The following is a 25,433-nucleotide window of genomic DNA, read 5'->3' on the forward strand; positions in this document are numbered from 1 at the left end:
GGTGTTGGAAGAGAGTACTTAGAGAGGGTAAAGCCAGGTTGCTTCTTGGAGGCAAAGATGATGAGACTTGGTCTCATGTAATTTTGGCATGTTACTAGAAAAGACTACTCCTTAGAAGAGATCATGCTTGGACAGTAGGGAGGCAGTGGAGAGGAAGACCCTCAACCAGGTGAACTGACATAGTGACTGCTGCAATGGTTACGGCAGGGTTCAGATCTACTGCTTATAAGGTTGCTGTTGAGTCATACTCAACTCGACAGCACCCAATACTAATAATCAGCAGCGCCACTCTTTGGAAAGTAAGACATCATCCTGGAAAAGGTAAGAGGGTCAGGAAAGGCTCTTAATGAGATGGACTGACACAGTGATTATAACCATGACTCTGGCATGATAGAGATCCTGAGCATGGGGCAGGATAGGGTCACCCTGAGTTGTAGTAAACTTAAAGGCACCTACCAACCAGAAAAACCTGTCATCCCATTGTCCTGTGACCATCCTGCAATAAGAGCCTATTTCTTTGCAATCATGCACCCTTAACCAATCATGTAGCCTCACGTTTTCCACTATCACACAGTGCAGATTATCACGTGCTGCTGCAGTTCCAATCATCAGTTGCTGTGAAAGATGGGCAGTAAAGATTTCCAATGAGTGCAGCTCTGAGTCTGAATCTACTGGAGGGGTTAATACTTGCTAAGTCCTTGCTCCTATAAAGGTGGCTTTGACTCATCTGATTGTATTTCACACAATGATTATTGTGTAACTTTCAGTTCTTGTCTCATCTGGATAGAAATGTTCTCTTGTTCTGAACTGGGATGCATTCCTAGTCAGGACAAGTTTCTAGACTTGGAGGAAGACTCATCAGCAACCTGCATTATGGTGATGAAACAATCTTGCTTGCTGAAACTGAGGACCTGAAGCATTTGGTGCAGATCAAGGACTGTAGTCTTCAATATGGATTGAAGCTTAATATCAAGAAGACAAAGAGTCTCATCAATGGGCCAGCTGGCAGCACCACAAAAGATGGAGACGAGATTAACAATTTCCACTTGTTTGGCTCTACAATCAAATCTCTTGGCACCAGCAGGTAGGAAATCAAAAGATGAATTGTATTGGGGAAGTCTGCCGTCAGGGAATCTCACCATAGTGCTAAACAGCAATGATGTCAGTCTAGGGACTAGGGCAGATCTGATTCAGGCCATGGTCTTCGCAATTACTTGCTATGTATTACAGAGCTGGACAACGACTTATGATGACCTAAGAACAAATGCCATTGAGTTGTGCTGGAGAAGACTATTGAACATACCATGGACTATCTAAAGAATAAACAAGTCTGTCTTAAAGAGGGTGAAACCAGGTTTCTCCTCTAAGGCAAGGATTTTGAAGCTCCTCCTCACAAACTTTCGGCATGTCGCCAGGAGGCGGCACCAGTTCCTAAAGCAGGACATCATGCTTGAAAGGGTTGAGGGAGAGCGCAGGAGAGGAAGACCCCGGGATGCGATGGACTGACACAGAAATTGAGGTGATGGGGGTAGGTATGTTGGAGCAAGACTCGCCCACGATAGGATAGGGTTCAGAGCGGTTGCACATGAGGCCGCTGTGAGTCACAGGTGACTTGATGACACATAGCAACATCATTTTACTTTTAGAGTGTATTTTCACTCAAAGGGTGTGAAGAACTAAAACGTTTTATTTACTGCTTTTCACAGTGTAACAACCTAATTAGACGATGGAAGCGCCTCCAAAAGTATTAAGAAAACTGTAAGAAGAAACAATTACTTCCAAGCCCAGATCAGCAGCAGATTAACTGCCAAGTTCCAGCGAGGGGGCGCGCCAGACTCGGCAGCGCCAAAAGCTGGGCGGCAGCCGACTGGCCATACAGCTTTCGTCCGAGTGCCCTCCCTGAATCCTTTACAAGTCCTAGCACACGAGTATACAGTAGTGGAGAGGCAGGAAGGGTTCTGGTTCTTCTGTTTTTTAATAGAACAGATCATCCCGCGACTTCAGATCTTCCGTGGCTCTTAGGATGGCCCACTTTCAAGCCCTTGGCACCGCCCTGGGACCGAGCCTCCCTCTGCTCGAGCTGGGCCACCCTTCGCTGAAGCAGCCCGGAACCTCTTGCCCCAATTCCCACCTGTCGCTGTGGCTTGGCGCTGATGGACGTCTGCCTGGGCCTGGACAGCCCCCAAACCGCGGGGACTGCAGCAACAGCCGGGAGCGCGGGAGCGCTAACCGAAAATCCAGGACGCCGGGCAAAGCGGCGCGAGCACCCGAGAGCGGAAGTGCGGCTCTTCCTTCCGGCCGGCGCTGCACGAGACAGGGAGGGGCGCCCCGGGAGGGGGCGGGCCCTCACCTTGACGGACGGCTCGCAGAGCCTATGGGAGCGCCCAGAGCAGCCCTGCCTCTTTGGCGCGCCCCTTCCCTGGGGCTGCTGACGCCCCCCCTAACCTCCCATTTCCACGGTGTTGCACAAAGCTCCGCTGGTAGCCGGTCCTCCCTTTCCCGCGGCGCGTTACAGGCTGCTGTGCGACGCGGAAAGGGAGGTGATTGGGGTCCCGCCTCCCCGGGTCCTCACTGCCTTCTTGGCCGGCTGGCCTCTCCGCCCGGGAGCCGCGCGCGAGGACGGCTGAGGGGCCGCAGGTCTGTGACTGCGCGTCGGGCCGCGGGCGGCGCAGGGGGCGCGCGGGCGCGAGGGTTCCGCGGCGGGACACCAGATGTCCCGTTGGGCTAGCGGCTCCACTCTGCGTCCTGCCTAGCGGCGTTTCGCAGAATCCGCGTTGATGACCGAAAGTCCCGCCTGGCGGCTCCATCGTGGCGCACAGAAGGGGAGGCGCGCGCATCGGGACTCGGGGCTCTTGGTGTGGGACAGATTTCAGCGGCGAAACGAGGTGTCAGGGGCTCAAACGAATTCTCCGCTGTTGGCGGCGCGGATGGCCGGAGGGCCTGGGTTCGAATCCCCGCGGGGCCGTTTATATACTAGTGACCTGGTGCAAGCGACCGAACTTGTCAGACACATGCCCGCCCCGGGGACTGCCGAGAATGGCAGGTGCTGCAGGTGTGGTGAGGAGGTGAGCTGAACTGAGTGCCCCGCGGCGCCCAGGAGCCGAGCAGTGGAGCAGTGCGTAGTAGTCATTCTTGTTAACGGAGTGATTGCTTTTATTCTCTATGCAAACAGTTAAGATAGCATTCTTTTTCCTTTGGAGGAGGAACTTCTACAGTTTATAGGATTAGCATTGCATGACACATAATTGGCACTTAAATATTTATAGAGTTTCTGTCTTAACTTGATCGGCGTGTGTGAAGTGTGGATTTTAAGAACTCGTCTCTCCTTACTAAGGGTTTACTCTAAAAATAGGTAATCTGGTTAAAAGATCACACCACCTTGCTGACACTTTGCTTCCTTTCACTACCCCTTATTAATTTTCAGCGCCTGAAGGCATCATAGCTGCCCCGTGTCAGCTTTCCCTCCCACAATGAACTGTGTATGGTGTTGGCCTGTTTGTTCTCATCTATATATGTAGTAAAGTGTTTACCTTTTGTAATTAATAAAGTGTCCAAACAATTGGGTCAAGCTGCGGATCTGTATTTAACTAATAATTGGTAAATCTTTATCCAAGGAAACAAGATGTTCCGGGGGCCGGTAACCAGCTATCTCAACCACCACTCCCCTGCCTCCCACAAGCTGCTTCCAAACCCAGCTCCTGCTCCCTGCGGTTACTCCCACTGTTGCTCAGGCTGCCTGATTGGCATCACCACCAGGCATAATCCTCAGGCTTGCAGTATGGATTGTTAAAAAAGAAAGAAAGAAAACACTTATGAAAACTCAGATTTAAATCTTCAAAACCAGGCTGCTCCAGATTTGCTATTATTGACCACTTCCCTGTGTGTGGCCACTTCTGTGGGAGATAACAAAACCTGCTGTTGCCCACAGTATAGTATTAACTATTATTGTTCATAATGTTATTGTTAGGTGCTGTTGAGTCGAGCATGACTCAGAGCGACCCTATAATCAACAGACCTGAACCCTGTCCTACCCTGTGCCTTCTTCATTATCTCTGACACCCCTGAGCGCAGCGCTGCAGTCATTGTGCAGTCCATCTTGTTGGAGGAATCCCTTGCTGATCCTCCACCTTCCCAAGCGTGATGTCCCTTCCCAAAGAACAGCCTCTCCTCTAGTTGCTTTAAAGCAAGAAAACAACTTCATTGCCTTGGAACCCACTTGTAAAAAGCTGATCCTCCATTGTTTCTGAGGCTGCAAATCACCCAGGAGAAGATTGATTGCCCATCTTTCTCCCTTGGAGCAGGTGGTGGATTTGAACCACCAACCATCTATCTACTAGCACACACTCTCGGTGGACTCTGCCACCAGAGCTCCCCTTACAGTTGCATAAAGCTCTATAAATGGTGTGACAAATTACCTGGTAACGGCTGTGGTTCAGAAAGGAAACAGACCAGCAGGTAATAGAGGGATGGGGAGAAGAACAAGGGTGGGGACTTGTCCCTGTTGCTACCAGTAGTAGAAGTAACTGCCACACAACAGGTGCTTGCTTCATGTATGTGTTAAATATTTGGGTTATGTATTGTTTCACTTTAAAGGCTGGCTAAGATTTGGATGGAGAAATGGGAGGGCATGTTAAGCAAGGGAGAACAGCACAAATAAATCCAGGAGCCCAGTGCCAGGAAGTGAAGGCACTGACATGAAGATGGACACTTTGTTTCCATGTTGCTTGTAGGGGAGGTTGGAAGAACAATGCATGTAAGCCTTTGACATGATGTCCATTCGGCAAAGAAAAGGAATAAAGGCCACAGACGTTTGTGAGGATCATCCAGCACAAGAAGAAAATGGGAAGTTGGAAAACAAATTGCCATCTGGTAAGAGATTTAAACTGAAGCAGCATTTGGGATTGCTTTTATTTCACACACATTAAAATATCACTTGCCAGTAGCATAAGAAAAAAAGTGGTAAAACTTAAAAGTTGGGGAAACTTTGTTCTAGTGCCCGATGTTTCAGTTTTGTAATTGTTTTGAGTTTACAGTTCAGATTCCAAGAAAGAAGAGTTTTGATTTGAATACCTTGTCTCTCAGTGGTCTCTCATCTGCCTTTGCCCATCTGGATTTTTATACTCCCAGGTTGATGTTTTCCCCATTCTTCAGATGCTAACCTTCTTTTCATTTTTCTCCAGTATATACAATGTTTCCATTTGGCAACCTTGTCTTGGGTTAATTTTTCATTTCCTTGAAGTAATCAAAGTTTTTGTTGTGTACCGAAGAGTCAGAACTGATCCTCCAGAGTTAATAAATCACATGAGAGGAGATTGCCGGTGTTTCTCCCCCCGCCCAGCTGGTGATTTGAACCTTGTGCCTTTATATTGGTGGCATGCTTCCTTACTACTGAGCCTCCAGAGCTCCCTTTTCATTACTTATGGTCAAATTCGTGACATTTTTCTCCTTTGTATCTTTTAGTGAGAAAAGTATTAGGAATTTGGTAAACTGTTAATGTAATACTGAAAATGTGCTAAGGTATACATCCAATGGTATTAATCACCAACTTCTATCTCTTGAGTTAATTTTTAAGTACGCTTGCCAAGATTTTTAAAGTAAGACTCAAAATTCTTATACCCATCAGACTATTTTGGATATCTGACAAAATTTACCTTAATTGCAACCATATTCTTTTTAGCCAGAGTTAGTAATTGGGAGAAACAGTTTCATTAACCTGTATTGGGGGGTGAGTCATACCATCCAACCCTGTTATTAGCAGTTATAGATGGGCATAGCAAGTACGATATGACGGCCAGGCAAGGTTTTGATCTGTTTTAAGGTCTCTATGGGAGTCAGTTCTATGCGAAGGCGCCTAACAGCATGCCTGTAAATCCAAGTTTATTTTCTTTTTAAGTAACACGTAACTTTGGGGGTTGTTCAGAGCAGCATGTATTCATATCAGAGAGCTGAGGAGAAGCAAAAGGGAAGGAAAAAGAACTCCCGCAACTCATCCATCATGAGGCAGCCACTAGTGACACTTTGATTATCTTTCCATGGTAAATGCCTATTTGTTCTCTGCACGTATATACCCGCAAGCATGCATATGTAGTTTAACAAAATTGGGATCCTACTGTTTGTAACTTGTTATATTTTCCTCTTATTCAAATAAGAACCTGTCATAAGTCAGTAAATATGTTTTTAAAAACATTTATTGTACCATGTATGTAATAAAACATGTTACCATTTCACCAGTTTTGCGTGCATAATTCAGTGGCATTAATTGCATTTATCATACTGTGCCACCATCATCACTACCCTTTTCCATATTTTTCTATCACCCTTAGCAGAAACTCTGCTCCCCACCACCCTCAGACAGTTGCTCCCATTTTTTCTGTCTCTCCCATTGTTGTTGTTGTTACGTGCTGTCAAGTCATAGCTGATCCTCCAGTGGTTTTCACAGCCTGGGAGTTGCACTGGAGGAGATTCCTGTCTTTCTGCCACAGAGTAGCCGGTGGATTTGACCCACTTGCCTTTGGGTTGGCAGTGTAACTCTTTCCCACTGAGCCTCCAGAGCTCGCCTACTCTTAGTAACCACTAATAAAGTTTAGTCTATACTTTTGCCAATTCTAGATATTTCATATGATTAGGATCATATGACACTACTGAGTCTCAAGCAGTAAATACACATATAAAGTATTGCCAGTGACTGCATAGTTTTGTAGCTACCTTCAAATTGATCTCAAACTTAGCACCATAAGTTGCTTTACATCAGGATGAACCTTTGTCCTTATGTGTCTACTTTAAATCACTTGTGTTTTTTAATGTGGCAAGTGTCTGCTGTACCAGGCCATGTTATTGAGGCTCTTCCTCAGCCTCAGTATCCCTCTGCTTCACCTGATGACTTGCTCAAAGTGAGCTGAACAGGGTTATGGAGTGATTCACAGGTTTTCAGTGGCTCATTTCTGAATTGGGTTGGCAGGCCTCTCTTGCTAGTCTGTCTTAGTGTGGAAGCACCACTTGAAGCTTGCCCAGGAGGCTGACACTTCTTGCATCTGAAATGCTGAAGACGAGGCTTCTAGACACATAAACCACCACAGTGCCACAAACTAGTGAGGGCCCCTGGCAGCAACTGCATAGGATTCTTTTGGGACTGGTGCACAATTGATTTAACAAATACTTTGTTGTTAAGTATTTAGATAATTTTTCCATTTTACTAACACTTAGAACACTATGATAAATGTATGCTCAGATGTCCATTTAAAGCTAGTTCTTTGGTTATATTCCTAGATTTTGAATTACTGGTCATGTAGTAGGTTGATTTAAGTAGGGTTTGCTCCATATTATCATGCTCTTTTCCACAGAGAAAACTGTTGAATATTTATACCATTACCAAGGCAGAGTAGCATTTTAAGTTATCAAATTCACAAACCAAACATACTGACTCACCCTGTAGTTAAGGGTAGAAATACCTGTAGGGTTTCTAAGACTCTTAGGAGCAGACTATTAGCGTTTTCTCCCATGGAGCAGTTGGTGGATTTGAATTGACAGCCTTTTGATTAGCAGGTAGATTCTTTAATCATTACACCACTAGGGTTCCTTCAAATTGACTGAGATTTTTTTTTTAATTGTGCTTGATTATTTTGCTTTGCATTTCCTTAACTCTAATGACTAGGGAGGACAGAAGGAAAATTGATGCCTTTGAGCTGTGGTGCTGGAGAAGAGTATTGAATGTACCATGGACTGCCAAGAAAACAAACAGATTCATCCTAGAGAGGGTTAAACCAGGCTACTCCTTGGAGGCAAGGATTCTGGGGCTTCATCTGACATACTTTGGACATGTTGTAAGGAGAGACAGGTCTTTGGAGAGGGACATCATGCTGGGTAGAGTAGAGGGACAGCGCAGGAGGGGAAGACCCTCTATGAGATGGATTGATTCAGTGACTGGGGTAATCGGGATGGGTGTGTCAGAGGCAGTGCACTTGGCACAGGATAGAGCAGGGTTTAGGGCTGTTGTACATAGGGTCGCTATGAGTTGCAAATGACTCGACGGCACATAACAACGACAACAATGAATTTGAACTCCCCCCCACCAGTGTCATATTGAGGAGCTCTCATGGGGTAGTTTGTAGGGACCAACCCAAAGACAGTGCCTCCTGGCAGTTGGAATCCACCATTGGTTCCACAGGAGAAATATGGTCAGTCTCCTCCAGGGCAGTTTACAGCCTGTGAAAACCCACTTGAGGGTCTCTTCTTTGTCAGCTCTGACTCGCTAGCATTGAGTCACCCATTTATTATCCATGTTTCTTTTCGGCTCATGCCCGTAGTTATTTTCCTACTAGAGTATAACAGAATCCCTGGTGGCATAGTATGTAACATATTAGACTGCTAACTGAAAGTTCAGTGGTTCAGGTCAATCCAACACTCCAGGAGAAAAATGAGCAGTGCCCTTCCATCAAGATTTACAGCCTCTAAAACCTGATGAGCAGACACTGGGAGTCGAATCAACTCAGCAATGGCAATGGAATATTTAAATTTTTTTATTGTCCTGGAAATAGTTATCATATGCCCCAGGATATGGTAAACGTTCTTGCACGTACTATAATTCGTTCTTTTAATTCATGTCTCCCTTGGAGAGGGACATCATGCTTGGGAAGTTAGAGGGACAGCGCAGGAGGGGAAGGCCCTCTATGAGGTGGATTGATTCAGTGACTGGGGTAATCGGGGTGGGTGTGTCAGAGGCAATGAGGTTGGCACAGGATAGAACAGGGTTTAGGGCTGTTGTACATAGGGTCGCTATGAGTTGCAAGCGACTCAACGGGACATAACAACAATAACAGCAAACATGTTATAGGTTGGTTTTCCTGTAGTTTTGGGGGTTTGTTGTTGTTTTTCTTTTAAGTTTTGTGGTAGTTTTTCTTCATAACTACAAATTGTAAATAGAGCATCTAAAGGACAAACATCCTACATTCATTTATTTCTCTAACAAACTTAATAGTTAAGCTCTAATTGTTTAACTGTGCTAGATGTAGGGCTTAAATGTTAAAGATTCATAATATACAATACTTCTCATCAGAAACCACATTTTCTGGATGGCAAAATGGACAAGTGAATATGGGAAGAATGGAGTAAAATGAATAAAACTAAGAAAAGAGATCTGTGGAGCCCAAGAAAAGGGACTCTTATCTTTTTGGGGACAAGGAAACCTTGACCAAGGACAAAGAACTGAGACGTGGCATACCTGTTAGTCTGAAGTAGAGTTACAGGATTCTGAATCCTTTACTGACTTCATTCTCTTATCTGTTTGATTTTTCCAAAAGGTGGTACCAGCAAAAGATTATGGAAGATTCTGTCATTTGCAATTGGCGGAACTATTGCCCTTTGTATTGGACTGCTCACATCAGTCTATCTTGCCACCTTACATGAAAATGACTTATGGTTTTCTAACATTAAGGTACGCAGTTTCTATGATTGTCATGTGATTGTGATTTCCTTATCCGTACTTCCAGTGGTTAGCCATGTAGATTAATGAAAAAAAGTGCATCAAGTGCCATGAAGAATCCAATCTTATTTTAAAATAAAACAATAATATTTATAATAAAATAAGTTTTCTGTTTATTATTAACTTATTCAAATTATCGAGCAGTTATGCTATAGTAATTTTCAAACTGCACATTGTTAAGTTAGTACAGTAAATCAAAGGCTAACCTTTTTCCTTGAAATCAAAGAGGAGAGAAAACATGACCATACTCTACTGTCATGGTAAGTTGAGATTGTTTTATGAAATAGTTTCTTTTGGTACCATCATTAAGCACTTGCCTACTAACCAAAATGTCATTGGTTCAAACCCACCAGCCACTCCAGGGGAGAAAAGACCTTTTAATCTCCTGTAAGCCTCATTTCCATCAAGTCAGTTTCAACTCACAGTGACCACTATAGGAGAAAGTAGATTTAAAGCTTTAGAAGCTATAAATCTTTAAGGAAGCAAATGCCATATCTTTCCTCCCCCAAAGTGGCTAGTGGGTTCATACCACCCTTCTTTCAGTTAGTAGCCAAGCACTTAACAACTACACTACCAGGGCTCTTAGGAAACCCAACAAGGCAGTTTTTCTGTCTTCTTATATTGCCATGAGCCAAATTCAACTCAGAAACAACTGTGTGCTGATGACTCACAATTACATTGTAATGTTTTTTCTATGAGTTACAGTAAAAAAAATAGATAAAGCTGCTACTTTATACTATGGTGTTAATCTGGGTTCATAAGTAGACTTCAAGGTGCCTGACTTTGTAATATTATATGCAGATGTTTTTACAGATATGTTCACCCACAAACACATGCCTTTCTTTGGGGAAAGGAGCCCTAGTTTCCCTCAGATTCTCAAAGGGTTTATGACTTTACACATTTCTTTGTTTTCACCTTACTTGAGAGTTGTTTGGTCTCCATTTCTCTTTTCCACTGATAGTTTCTGGAATCCTTCTTCTCATTGTTTTCAGAACTAGTGTATCACTTCATCAAGGCACTGTATGTGTTATTATCCTTTGGTTTTGGTCCACGGTGCCTTTCTGTACTAACCAAGGTTTCTGATAATTTCATTGCTTGAAAAGGTAAAGTTCACCAACACTTTTTAACCCCATCTCCTGCTATCAAGATTCACAGCCTCAGAAGCCCAGTGGAGGCTTGCCAGGAATTAAAATCCACTTGACTGCAGTGGTTGGGTTATAGTATTTGTCACTAGCACTGTGCTCAGTGGTAACAATATCCCCAAATAAGGTAAGGTTCTGTGCTCAGGAAGGACACAGCCTAGTAGGCAGGAAATCCAAAACCAGTGTGTGTTGTGCACCAGCGAGTGAGGACTGACCCACAGCTGTCCCTCTCTTCAGGTTTTCAGAGGCATTTAATCTCATGGGAGGAGATTTCCCATCCTTCTGCAAAAACCAGCATATATGTGGGAAAACTCAAGACACAGGGTAGTTTGTGGGAAAGCATAGGAAAGGCATTCTGACTTAATCCTTTAAGACTTAGGAAAGGTTATCTAAAGGAAGTGATGATAAAAGAGAATTGAAGACGACCAGACCAATTAAATGTGCAGGAAGTTCAAGAGGCAAGACAGCCTTGAATGTTTGAAGTGTTGGCAGTATATAAACTCCATTTGGTTGGAGACTGTATGGGGAGGGAAACAGGACTGGTAAACAGAGGCCAGATAATGAAAGATTATATTTTCTGAGTCACCAAGGCATCAGACTCATTCCAACTGGGTCAGTTATACTGATGCAGGAAAATCAGAACAGACCCAAATTTGCAAACTGTGGATTTACTGGGGCAGTAACTGGAATGGGGAGAATTACAAACTGATGCCATAGGCTGGGAGAGTTGAGTTAGAGTGAGCCCCTTCAAGAACTCTATGCAGGAAAGGGGACTGACTGTTGCCAGGGCTGTGAAATACACCCATTCAGAGCAGTGTGATTGGCCACCATGTTTGAACAAGGTACTGTTGTTTCTAACTCTGCCAGTTAGGACATAGGTTATGTGGTGCTGCTTCTACCCTTGTTTTCTAGGAGTGAAATGAGGTTTCTAGCGGAGTGTGAATGCATACTTCTTCCCATTTTAAAAATTAGTCTCACAGTTTTGTTTCCTCTGTCATGATGGAACCAAAATGAAATGGTTTAAAACCCAGTGAATGATAGAACTTCCTCAGAGTGTAGTAGTGATATATTGAATAGCAGTGATGCCACCATATTGGTATTAAAATTACTCTGGCTACATTGTAAAACATGATTTTTAAGGAGAGAAAAAATACTACAAGAGGAAACTGATGGGATAATGCAGTTAAGTAGAGGACGCTGCAGGATCAGGTTGGGGCTTCGTTCCGCTGCCCATAGGTTGCTGTCAGTCACAGCTGAGTGCATGGCCCCTGGCATTGTCCACAAGGAGTCGCACTACTAACCCAAGGCTACGCCTTTCTAGGGGTTCAGATCTACCATTGGCTCCATGGAGGAGAGATAGGCAGTCTCTGCCCATGGGATTTACAGCCTCAGAAAACCCACTGGAGGGTCAGTGGTGAATCAGTGCCAGCTCAAAGGTATGGTGGGTGAGGGCAACAAATTTAGGTTGCACCAGTGGAAATTTGTTTATTCCTTCAATCATTTACTGAAGACCTACTGTGTGCCAGACATTATCCTAAACCCTGGGAATACAGCATGGAATTTTATATGAATTTAAGTCTGCTGAAGAGCTAAGACTTAGTAGAACATTCTGAAGAGACAAAAATAGTAAGGTAAGAATAAACTTGGCATGTTGAGTAAAAGAGAGAAAACACGTGTGTCCCAAGCTTGATGAGCACTGAAGAGGCATGGAGAAAAGGAAAAAAGCCAGATCGTATAGCACTTTGTAGGCTGGGCAGGAGTTGGAGAGAAGTGGACTAAAGTAGCAGTTTTTTAAGAGATAGACTTTAAAAGGACAGATTGCTTTACTGGTTGTGTGGAGGGTAGTTGAGAAGGACTAATTGTCAGAGTGGGTGGACATGCCATTCACTGTGATAACAAACATGATGGGAGGAACAGCTCCAGAGAGCAAAGCAGGAAATGGTGTTTGGGCTTGAGTGTGTTTAGTGAGTCACTTTTGAAACATAGTAAAGGAACTAGGCTTTTTGAAGACCAGAGTTCCATCTGTTTTGGAAGGAGACATTTCATGTTACCTGCATATAGATCTGTGGGTGAGGCTTTTTAGGACCGGGTAGGGTAAGAAGAGAAAGAGCTGATGCCAGTTTCTCTCTGTACCTCACATGCCATCTGGGAGAAGCTTAGAAGCAGGCATATCCTCCACCACCACCACCGCCTACCACCCTGCCCCCTGTAGCTTATAATTAAGCTCCATCTTACTGATTTTTCTTTAAGCAGTAACTCATAAAATGTCCTTCTCCCCCTCTGTTTCACAGAAGGAAAACCTCTGATATATTAACCACCTCTCAGGCCCGGCATTACCTCTGTAGAGATGTTTGTCTTATTTTTAGCTTAGGTTATTAGACTTCTGCTATCCCGTGCACTGTGACGGCCATACACTGACTGCCAGATACAGTAGTCCCATTGCTGTTGAGCCCATGAAATGTGCACCTACGAATAGAATTTAAAATTGTATTTTATACTTTCTATGAAGAAACAATTGAAAATTACTGATTAAAGGCTTTGTGTAAAAGGCAAAGGAAAAGCTCATTGTCAGTTTATGTGTCTTCATAAATATATCCATTCCACTAATTTATTCTACATCCAGTTAGAAGAATTATAGTAATATCTGAGAATGATAAATCTATTTGCCTTTTTTACTTGTGAGTTATGTTGTTGTTGTTGTTGTTATGTCCTCTTGAGTCACCTGCGACCCTGTGTACAGCAGCTCTGAACCCTGCCCTGTCCTGAGCCAGTCTCACTGATTCTGACAGACCTACCCCATTGCCCCAGTTACTGTATCAATCTGTCTCATCCTGGGTCTTCCTCTCCTGCATCGCCCCACCACCCTTCTGAGCATGATGCCCTTCTCCAAGTACTGGTCCCTCCTGGCCACATGCCCAAGGTATGTGAAAAGGAGCTTCAAAATCCTAGTTTCCAACGAGAAACTTGGTTTCACCCTCTCCAAGACAGACCTATTTGTTTTCTTGGTGGTCCATGGTATGTTCAGGACCCTTCTCCAGCACCACAACCCAAGGGCATCAATTTTTCTGTCATCCTTAGTCATTGTCCAGCTTTTTGATGCATAGCAAGTAATTGTGAAGACCACGGCCTAGATTAGGCACACCTTAGATTCTAGCCTAGTTTTTTATGAAAATACATTATTTTTGATTCGTTGAATGAATTCTAATTATTCAGAGCATAAAAATCTTATAAAATATAGCCAAGGCACACATTGAATTTGTTGTTGTTGTTGTTACGTGCTATTGAGTCACCTGCGACTCATAGTGACCCTATGTACAACAGTCCTAAACCCTGCTCTATCCTGTGCCAATCTCATTGTCTCCAACACACCTACCCAGATTACCCTGGTAACTGAATCTATCCATCTCACTGAGGGTCTTCCTCTCCTGTGCTGTCCCTCCACTTTCCCACGTATGATGTCCCTCTCCAAGGACGATCCCTCCTTGCAACATGTCCAAAATATGTCAGACAAAGCTTCAGAATCATTGCCTCCGAGAAGCAGCCTGGTCTCACCCTCTCTAGGATGAACCTATTTGTTCTCTTAGCAGTCCATGGTATATTTGATACTCTTCTACAACACCACAGCTCAAAGGCATCTATTCTCCTTCTGTCCTTGCTATTTATTGTCCAGCTCTCTGAGGCATAGCAAGTGATTGCAAAGATCATTGAATTTACACAGTCAAAATGATGCTTCCGGTGTTTATTGTATGTGGTAGTATTTCAAAAGTGTAAACTCTGAAGCAGTGGCCTGAAAGGTAAAGGTTTTAAATGCCATAAAAAGTGATATGTAGTATTGTTCAGCTTTTTTTCTTTTTTAGTTAATTTTTTCCCTGAATAGTCTTTTTTTTTTTTCAGAGTTCAATTGTGTCAAAGCTTTTCTTTCACTGATAAAAGAATGCAATAATGGCATCTATCATGTTTAATATCAGGCATGCATTTCTACCTGAAACTGCTGTTAGTTTTTTAATGGCCTAAATCTTTGACTCATTTAGGGACATCTTTTAACTTCTTTATATGAGGAAAGTTAACGTCTTCTTTATGGCAGACAGTCTAGTCATGAGAATTATGTTCACTGGCTAGAATTTCTTTATAACTAAAGGTCTCTAGACTCTTCAGTTGCCTATAAGCTTCCAGAGACCATTATTTTATACAGGTCTTTAAGTAACTCTTAGTTTGAAGGAAGAAGATAATCTAGAAAGCTGAAGCATATCATCTTTGAATACTTCAGGGTCTATTCCCACAGCAATGTACACTAGATATGAGTATCTATAGTTACAATGCCAAAGTAACTCTCCCATGACCATGAATAGTCTTATTTATGTTCCCTGCATTGTGTTATTTGCTAAGAATTTGCAGTAATCTTAAAATTTTTTTGAAATGCCCTTTATTGAATGTCTGTTATGTATTTGGCACTATTTGGGGTGCATTTTAGTCCTATTCAGTTTTATCTGTCTTCAGAGCATAAACATTTTAACTCAGAATTTTCTTTTTAAATCCAGCCTGCATTTATGCTGTCCTTAGTTCTAAAGGAAGCAAACAGTGCAAAGCTCACACTTTTACCCTTCTGCTAAGTAAGATAACATCTCTCTGTAATACAGTTGACCTCTTGGGGGTGAAGGAAGGAGGGAGCACCTGGGCAGTCTGAAAGGCTTGAGTTGGAACTAGAACAGGATACAGTTTTGAGAAATAGCATTTGTAAGTGGGGAGCCAAAGCATTGTGTTCTTAATGGTTTGTTCAGTTGATTCTTTAGTAACAATTTTTATAATCTTAAATATATTTTTGTTTTGTTTTGTTTGTGGTGTTTGGGCTTAAGAGCCCACTTTACAAGGTCGAACTGTTCATAGGATTTTCTTGACTGTAATCTTTCCAGGACATCACTAGGCCTGTTTCTTTGATGGGACCTCTACACTCAGCCAGCCACCCTTGTGACTACCAGCTGAGTGCCAACCATTTGTGTCACTCAGGGATCTTCTTCTTCTTCTTCCTCCTCCACCACCCCCCCCCCATGGCTAATATGGTAACAATTATTAGGGTTTTTAGAAAATATATTAGTTTGCATATAATCATTCATATACATCACGTGGGAGATTCTAGAAAGCATTATACTCAGTGAAATAACTGTCACATAAGGACAAATTGTAATAATGAAGCTTTTTAAGTGAATGATGTTATTCAGAGTTTGTTTATCCTTAATAAAAACCCTTTTATATTTCCCTTCCCGTCTTTAACCTGTATGAAGTAAAATCTGTTTCACTTATTTGTGACCTAAATCTAGGGAGTTTTTTAAATAATCTGCTTTATTTTCATAAAATATTTGTAAATATATGTAAATAATGGTCATGTATAATTTATTCTTTTTAGAGTTTTTAAGAGTCTTCATTATTTCATTATGTTTCTGTTCTCCAGTTGCTAAGTACTTGGATTGTCTTTCATTTTGTAGTTACTTAACCTCTTAAAATTGCTTACTTCTCATTTTAAAGTGGTAAAGATACCAGTTCCTGTTTTTCTTTAAATTATCTCAAGAGCAGTTCAGAAAATAAAAACCAGGTTATAGTCAAATGTCAGCTTAGATGAAGCTGAGAGATATCTGTAATCTGAAATCACACTAGAAGAGGAGCTGCTCTTCCAAATTCAGTGACATTTAAAGAAATGCAGAAAGATGCTGAGCAAGGACTTTGAAGGGTGCAGATTTCAGAGAGAGCTGGCAAAGAATAGTTCTCCAGAGTTCGAGTAGAGCTTACGTCAAGCCAGGAGTCCCTTTTTAAAGCCCTGGGGATGGACATGAAGACTATTAGCAGAAGCTTTTCTGCAGACAACTTGGTGTGAAGGAGACATAAATTAGGCAGCCTAATAGAATTAATCACAGGATGAGCCATATTTGTAGGAAATGGAATTTAAGTGGCTACAAACAGGGAAAAGTTGTATTCTGAACTGTTTTGATGTTGCCTGTCTCTGATGACTGAAATGAGGAAAAGACTAAAGAACTCTTGAAATGATCATCTAAGGATCATAGAGGGCCTTGCCCTCTCCCCTACTTCCTGCAAATAGCTGGTGTAAGAGCTTGCCACATTCAAAAATGAAACTATCCTTAAAAAGGGGAAGAGCAAAACAAAGACAAATGCCAGATGAAGCACAGTCAGCCGAAAAATGTCTGCAGCAGTGATATGAAATGACCAGACATGTCACCATGGTTGTAAAACACATAACAATTGATGTTTATTTAAAAATAGAGCATATTTCTGTGCAAGGTGAGTTCAAAGGTGTGCTGGAAGAAGGTATATTCCTTTTCTGGTCATAGATAAGAAGATAATTAATAAAAAATGAAGCACGGCCTGACAGAATGTAGTCAAGAAATAGCATTAAAGGACTCAACCCCAACAGATATGGTCATAGTGGAAGCAACACACAGAGACAGAATTTCCAGAAAGCACATCAAGAGGAGTGTTGAGAGAAATGGGGAAAAAAAGAAATTAAAGTTAATGTGAAAGTCATTTTTTGTCCTAAAAAAAAAAGTGAACCAATGAAGCATGAGAAAGAAAAAAGTTAAAAAGGCACAGTGGGTCTCATAGAAATGAATGACGTAGAAAAATAAAAGGATATAGCTCTTAGAGGTTGTTGACCTTAAAAATAAGGAACCTTAGTCATCTAGGCAAAATGTTAGGCTACCTATTAAAGCATTAATGAGTTTCTTTACGGAAAAGAAGCTAAGGTCAGTATGGCTCCTGGCTCTTCCATGATAGAGTTGCTTTTATGTGCCATCAAGTTGGAACCAAGTCTCTAGAGGGTTTTTTGAGGCTGTTAATCACATGGGAAAAGATTTCCCATCTTTCTCCTGAGGACCGTCTGCTGGATTCCAGCCTTCTGCCTTTGGATTGGCAGCGCAGCCTCTTACCCATTAGGCATGAGAAGGCTGTGAATGACGTCTCCTAATTACTAAAGATAAAGAAGATGATATGCATACTATAACCCAGTTACTCTACCGTGTATGAAAGTACCATACAAAGTATTTTTATCTTGAGAAGAATATTTGTGTTTGTGTGTGTTATGTATAAATACTTGAAATTGGCAAAGAGAAATTAATTTATTAAAGAGATAAATGCAAAAACAGGAAAGACTTGCAGAAAGACTGATTGTAAACTTCAAACTTAACTGTCAAACTAAGGCTATATAAACAGAAATGTTATAAACTTTTAACAGTACATTAAGAATATAATGAGTTAAAAAAGGAAAAGGATGCAAATGACAGCTTTTATGGCTAGAAGTAAGAAAGTCTTCTCTGAAACCAAGTTAAACTAGTAGATACAGAAGAAAAAACTGTCTAGGAAAACAGTATAGTCATACAATGTTGTCATTTGATGTCACCAAGACCACCATGACTCATAGCAACCCCGTGAACAAGCCATCTGAACCTTACTCTATCCTGTGCCATCCTCGTGGTGCTTGAACCTTACTCTATCCTGTGCCATCCTCGTGATCTTTGATATGCTTGAACCTGTTGTTACAGACACTCTTGGTCCATCTTGTTAAGGATCACCTTCTCTGAGCCTCCACCTTTCCCAGCTTGTTCCACTTCTGACAACATGCTCACAAGAATGTGAAACAATTTCACCATTCTTGCCTCTAAAGAGCACCTGGTTTTGTTTGTTCTTTTGGCAGTCTGTTCGATACTTAGTATTCTCCCACACCACAGCACAAAAGTATCAGTTCTCTTTCTGTCATCCTTATTTATTGTCCAACTTTCAGGTGCTTAGGAAGTAATTGAGAAGACCATGGCCTGGATCCAGCACACTTTAGTCCTTAAATGGACATCGTTGCTCTTTAGCATTTGGCAGAGAGGTCCTTTGACAGCAGAGTTTTCCTTTGATTTCTTTACTGCTGCTGCCTAGCTGTTGATGTGGATGCAAATAAAATGAAATCACTGACAGCATCATCCTTTTCTTCATCTGTCATGTTGCCTATTGGTCCAGTGGTGAGAATTTTTGTTTTTGTTTTGTTTTTTATTGTTAAGATAAAATCCCTATTGAATGCTGTAGTTTTTGATATTCAGCAGCAAATGTGTTGTAGATCCTGTATGCTTTTTACAAGCAAGATTTTGTCATCTGCAGAACTCAGGTTGTTGATGAGTCTTCTTCCAATCTTAATCCCTCATTCTTCTTCATAAAGTTCAGCTTCTCAAATGGTTTGCTGAGCATATAGATTGAATAGGTATGGAGAAGGGCACCTTTCCTGATTTTATACCATACAATGTTCCATTGTTCTGTTCTGAAAAAAGCTACTTGATCTAGGTATAGATTTCTCATGAGCACAATTAAGAGTTCTGGGATTCCCATTCTCTCTGTTAGCTATAGTTATGATCCACACTATCAAATGCCTTTTCATTGTCAATAAAGTGCAAACATCTTTCTGATATTCTCTGCTTTCAGCTAAGATTCATTTGGCATCAGTAACAATATCCCTTCTTCCATGCCCTCTCCTAACTCCAGCTTGACTGTCTGGAAATTGCAGCCATTTTTTTTTAATAGACTTTAGCAAAATTTTACTTGCATGCAGTATTAACCATATTGCTCAATAATTTTGATGTTCTGGTTGATCACTTTTGGGGGGGGAATAGGAGAAAATATTGATCTCTTTCATTCTGCCTCCACATTATGTTGGGTCACCTTTCTTGGGAATGAGAACAAATATGAATCGCCTCTTGTCAGTTAGCCAGATAGCCATCTTCCAAATTTCTTGATATAGATTATGGAGCACATCCAAGGCTGCATCTGTCTGTTGAAACTTGTCAGCTGATAGTCCATCAATTCTTGCAGAGGCCTTATTTTTTGCCACAGCTTGAACTTCTTTTTTCCCCCCTATTGATTCTTGATCATTTCAGCATGTGCTACCTTCTCAGATAGTTCTGTGTCAGTCTGTTAAGTACAGTGACAGTGTATATCCCTTGTATCTTTTAATACTTCCTGCATCATTCAGGATTTTCCCCCTAGATTTCTTCAGTGTTGCTTCAGTATGACTTACTATGGGAAGGAAAAAGTATTATTCTTTTAAGTAAAAAGTTCTGTTAGGTAGCAGTGGCTAAGAAGTTGCACCGCCAGCTAAACTTCAGGCTGTTCAAATCTACCAGCTGCTCCGCTGGAGAAAGAGGAGCAGTTTCTGCCCATGTTGTTTACAGTTTCTGAAAAGCTGCTGGAGAGTCAGCCATGAGTCAGTCCAACTCAACAGCGATGAATCCGAGGGGGTGTGGGGGGAGGTTGGGGTTTTTTAAATGACATTAATACAGTACACCCAAAAAAATGTAAATTTCTCAAAAGAAAACACAATATATACAGAGAAAGCAAATCAGACACAGATCATGTAGTGAAAGATGTGCCCTCAAAAGAATGACACAAAAGGTGCTCATTCATATATTTCCAGACATTTTATGTAAATAAATGCAAGTAGGCTTTGCTATTAAAATAAGAACTTTGGACCACAAAGCAAAACTCAAGTCATGTGTTTTATGCATAAAATACTCCCAGAATGTAGCTATTTAAAATTGAGGCCAAGTATGAAACAAACCCCACAGGATATACAAGAAGAACTACATTAGTATTAAAGGGTTTTTAATTTCTTATGTTACTAATATTAATAAATGGAGTCCAGTAGCACATTAGAAGCACGTAACACCATGAATAAGCAACATTTACGCAGGGATGCAAGGAAAATGAGAAATAGAGTAATATACTTGTTCACCATTTTAGCACTTCAAAAGATGCATTTTTTTCACATTGATTGTGATGATGACAGTATAACAATACACAAAGCTATTATATATTTTAAGTAGGTGGATTTTATATGTCAATTATATCAATAAAGCTGTTATTTAGAAAGAGATGCAAAAGATATTTTATAAAATTGTACATTTCTTCATAGAAATTCAAGAATAGATCAGATGAGCATCATCACATAAGTAAAGGACAGAAACGTGTGATCATCTTGGAAAAAACATTTGACAAAATTTCCTATTGCATGATTAAAAATATTCAAGCTGTGAATAGAAAGGAACTTCTAAACCTTACAAAGAATCTAGCAAGAACTCATTGCTAACATTACAAGGGAATTCTCCTGGCCTAGTGATAAGAAGCTGTGCTGCCAATTCAAAAGCATGCAATTTGAATCCACCACCTGCTCTGCATTCGAAATGTGGGAAGTCTCCTCCCATGCAGTTTGGCCTCTCGAAACCTGCTCAAAGATCAAGTTGTTTGTGACTCGCAGGTAATGTAACATCATTATATGTAGTGATGAAAGAGAAAAAGTTTTTCCTCTTACAATGAAGAACAAGACAATGTCTGCTATCATCACTTGTTTTTAACATTGTACTCGATGTTCTAGCCAGAATTACTTGGCAAGAATATGAAATAAAGTTACCAAAATTGTAAAAGACGTAAAACTATTTTTTTGTATGAGGTAAGATCTTGTATGTAGCAACCCACGGAAAATCTTTTAGAAGTAATAAACCAGTTGCAAAAATCAATTGTATAACTGTACAGTAACAGTGTTGTTGTTGTTGTTATGTGCCTGCAACTCATAGTGACCCTATGTGCAATAGCTCTGAAGCCTGCCCTGTCCTGAGCCAGTCTCACTGACTCTGACTCACCTACCCCTATCCCCTTAGTTACTGTATCAATCCATCTCATCCAGGGTCTTCCTCTCCTCCTCTGTCCCTTCACCCTTCTGACCGTGATGTCTTTCTCCAAGGATTGGTTCCTCCTGGCCATCTGCCCAAAGTATGTGAAAAGGAGCTTCAAAATCCTAACCTCCAAGGAGAAACTTGGTTTCACCCCTTCCAAGACAGACCTGATTGTTTTCCGGTTGGTCCATGGTGTATGTTCAAGACTCTTCTCGCGTACCACAACTCAAAATCATCAATTCTTCTTCTGTCATGTTTAGTTATTATCCAGCTCTCTAATGCAAAGCAAGTAATTGTGAAGACCATGGACTGGATCAGGTGCATCTTAGTCTCTAGACTGACATCGTTGCTTCTCAGCACCCTGGAAAGGTCCCTGATAGCAGATTTGCCCAATGCAATTCATCTTTTGATTTCCTGACTGCTGGTGTCAGGAGTGTTAATTGTGGAGCCAAGCAAGTTGTAACTGTTAGGAACCTGAATCTCTTCTCCACCTATCAATGGTACTGTCAGGTGACACAGTGGTGAAAATCATTGTCTTCTTGATATTGAGCTATTAGAACTATTCCATTTACAATAGCAGGAAAAAGAATAAAATACTAATTTTATACTAACCGAGTATATATTATGTTCATATATTGGAAAAGTTAATGTGAAAATGGGAGTCTACCTAAGTTATCTGTAGATTCCATGAAAGCTTTATCAGCTTTTTTCCCCCCCATGGAAAAATTCCAGCTGGATTTTTGCAGAAATTGACAAACTAATGCTAATATTTATGTAGAAACTCAGAGGATCCAGACAAACTTAATAAAGAACAAAGTCAGGAGGATGTAGTTCTGGTATAAGGGTCAATGGAAAAGAACTGAGTCAAAAAATAAATCTCAGATTTATTATCAGTTGATAATGCAACAAAGACGATACAGCGATTAAAAAAAATAGCCCTTTCAGCACATGGTCCTAGGGCTACTGGATATCCATGTGTGAAAGAATGCAGTTGGATCTCCTCCTTTTATGTATATTACTACATATACATTAATGTTCAGTTGGAACCAACTATGGCTGATCCTCCATTGCTTTTAAATTGCATGAGAGAAGATTGTTCATCTTTCTCTTTGGAGCTGCTGGTGGATTTAGACCATCGTAGAGATGTGGCCTTTGGATTAGTATCACAACTCCCTGTGCAGTATGCTACCAGAGTGAGATTCAAAACTCCCCAGCCGTATACCTCTCAGCTCCCTGTCCTCTGTGAGAGAACCTCAGGATTCTGCCCTCGTGATTTCTACCACACTGATTGTTTCTATGCATTTAATTGTGTTCATTTAGTTAAACCAAAGTAAATAAATCATGTGTATGCTGATTAATTATAGAGTTAAAATAGATGAAATTAAGAATTCTTTATGTTCTTACATTTTTTCAATCTGTATCCCCCCCACCCCCCCTGCCCCTTGTTGTGTACCATTGTATCAGATCCACCTGGAACAGGAGGAGATTTTTCCTTCATCTCCAGCAGCGCATCTGGTGGATTCGAACCATGCGCCTTTGGGATTGCAGCACAGCTTCTTGCCACTAGGCCACCAGAGCTCCCTACTAAGTTATTAATTTTTAGTTAATTTTAAGTTATTAATTAGAAATGTAATGCTTACTGAAAATTCAGATCATCAAATGGGATAAAAATTAGTTCTAACATACCAGCAGAGCAAAGCACACCAATAGAAGGAGCTCTGGTGGCCTAGTGTCAAGAAGCTGCACTGCAATCCCAGAGGTGCGTGGTTCAAATCCACCAGATGCTCTGCTGAAGAAGGAGGAGCAATCGCCTCCTTCACCAGTCAGTTCTGATTTGACAGTACACACATTAAAAAAAATAAATAAATGAAAGAAGTTACGTTTGAATTCCAAAAACATGCAGTTCAAATCCACCAGCTTCACAGAAGAAAAATGAGTGGTCTCCTCCCATACAATTAACTGTCTCCAAAAATTCACTAGCCATGGATCAGTTCTGACTCAATGGCAACAACAGCATTCTCATATAATGTATCACCTTTAGAGTCAGTTATTTCACTTACACAGAATTTACACACTTTCCTATAGGAATCACACATTTGGTATGATTTTGTCCACAGCAGTTTCTAAGAAAAATCTTGTTTATACCCTTAAATACCATAGATTTACTTCTAACTTCCATACCCGTATTCTGCTCAGACATCTCCCTGAACCCCATGTGTGTATATCGACCTGCCTACTTGGCCGTCTTCATTTGGATATCCAGTATGCATGCCCCAAACCAAACACTTTACTTTCCCCGCCCTCAGATATTTCTCCTTATGCTTCTTCATTTCTGTAAGTTTCATCCTTTAGTGGATTGTAACAAAAACTTCAAGGAATTCTGTTTCTCTCATGAAAGTCCCCACAAATTCTGTCAGCCTTACAATACATTTTATCACCTCTTACAGTAAGTCCTATTACCTCTTACAATACATTCACAGTACAGTCTGTGAAAGAGGACATTGCGAAAAGTAGACATTGTGTTAGCACATTGTTATGTATGGGTAGTCCCTGTACTATCTGTAGCTAAATCCCCATAAAGCCTACTCTAGTAAAATCTGAAGGAAAGTTGCCGTGGCCAGGCCAGTCGGGGGCTGCTTTAGCAACCGGATGAGAATTTTGCATGCTTGGCCTTTGATGGGAGGGGAAGTGTGGTGGGGGTGGTCCTGTTGGTGAGGCTGCTTCCAGGTCTTATGCAGCTCATCCTAGAGATTTCAGCTGCCTGGCCTGCACCACCAGCACCAGAGACAGAAGGGATTGTCCTGTTTCTAGAAGTGCAAGACTGCCTAGCAGCTGGGCTGGTGAGTGCAGCCAGGAGGACTGTAAGGAAGAGATGATGTGTGAGTTGGAATGCTCCCTGGAATCCTGCTGCTTATTCACTCGTGAGGCTTGGGGTTGTGGGATTTTTTATCTTTGAAAATACACTTTTTAATTTTATCGATTTGTTTATAAAGTCTGTATAAATTGTGTTTCACACTATTCTTCATTCACATTGTTTTTCTTAAAATCGTTCTCATGCGTTATGTTTTACAAAATTAATCACCATTGGACCAAGCCCATCACTATCCTGTCTTTTCACCCAGATCCTTCCCATTTTCTCCTCCCCCCCCAAGCTTTGCTACCCTCTGGTTTTGCTTCTATCCATCCTCATTCCTCCTCTCCAACCTCTTCCCCCCATGAGCTCCCATACATGTTTTACTAGTTATCCTAATTTTACAATAATGGGCTTTTGCAGTATTTGTCCTTAGGAGACTGAATGAGTTAACTCAGAATAATGTTCTCTAGTCTCTTCCAAGTTATTGTAGTATTTTTCAAAACCATTGCTCCTGAGAGCTGTGTAATATTCCATTGTGTGAATGTACCACAGTATCTCAGTCCATTCAGTTGTGGTTGGACATTTGGTCTGTTTCTATGTTCTTGCAATAGTGAATAATGTTACTATGAAAATTGGTATACATATCTCCATTTGTGTCTTAGTTTAATTTCCTTGGGGTATATTCCCAGTAGTGGAATAGCTGGGTCAAATGGAGTTTCCATGTTCAACGTTTTGAAGAAACTCCAAACTTTTCCAGAGTGGTTGTACCATTTTACTATCCCACCAACAATGGATGAGGGTTCCCACCTCTTCTCATCCTCTACGATATTTATTGTTTGCTGCCCTTTTTTAAAATATTTTTTTATTGGGAAAAACATATTGGGGATACAAGGAGGTGAGGGTTGGGGGCAGAAGGGTGAGGATGGGCCAGGATGCAGTTGCAGAGCTGCACAGTTTGGTCGGTGGGGGGAGCAGGTGAAGGAAATGATGAGGGTCCAGTGGGGACCAGAAGCTACAGAGGAATGACAAGCATTTTCCAATACTAATTAAACCAAATGTCTTCTTGATTTGGGAATTGGATGCTGACTCTCTGGCTTCTTCATGCTGAACAGGGGCGTAGATATAAAGGGGGGAAGGGAGAACGCTTTATCACCTTACTGGTGGTCTTGGGTTACAGCTGCTTGCCTTCTTACTCTGTTAGAAGATATTTTCCTGTCATTTGCTCCCCTCTGGACTGCAAAGTGTTTTCCCAG

At 41.5% G+C, this 25,433-nt stretch overlaps 1 protein-coding gene across 1 annotated transcript in view; it reads left to right on the top strand.

Moving 5' to 3' along the window:
* Positions 1-4,766: 4,766 nt before the first annotated feature.
* The window catches only part of DPY19L3 (dpy-19-like 3 (C. elegans)), a 104,222-nt gene continuing 83,555 nt past the window's right edge, over positions 4,767-25,433 (top strand). Inside the window, exons 1-2 of the mRNA XM_006887832.1 lie at positions 4,767-4,869; positions 9,297-9,430. Coding sequence (XP_006887894.1) covers positions 4,767-4,869; positions 9,297-9,430 — 237 coding nt within the window. The remainder of the gene's footprint in view (positions 4,870-9,296; positions 9,431-25,433) is intronic.

The sequence above is a fragment of the Elephantulus edwardii genome, unplaced genomic scaffold, assembly GCF_000299155.1.
Source record: "Elephantulus edwardii isolate Elephantulus edwardi_28Jun2011 unplaced genomic scaffold, EleEdw1.0 scaffold00062, whole genome shotgun sequence".
Taxonomy (NCBI): Eukaryota; Metazoa; Chordata; class Mammalia; order Macroscelidea; family Macroscelididae; genus Elephantulus; species Elephantulus edwardii.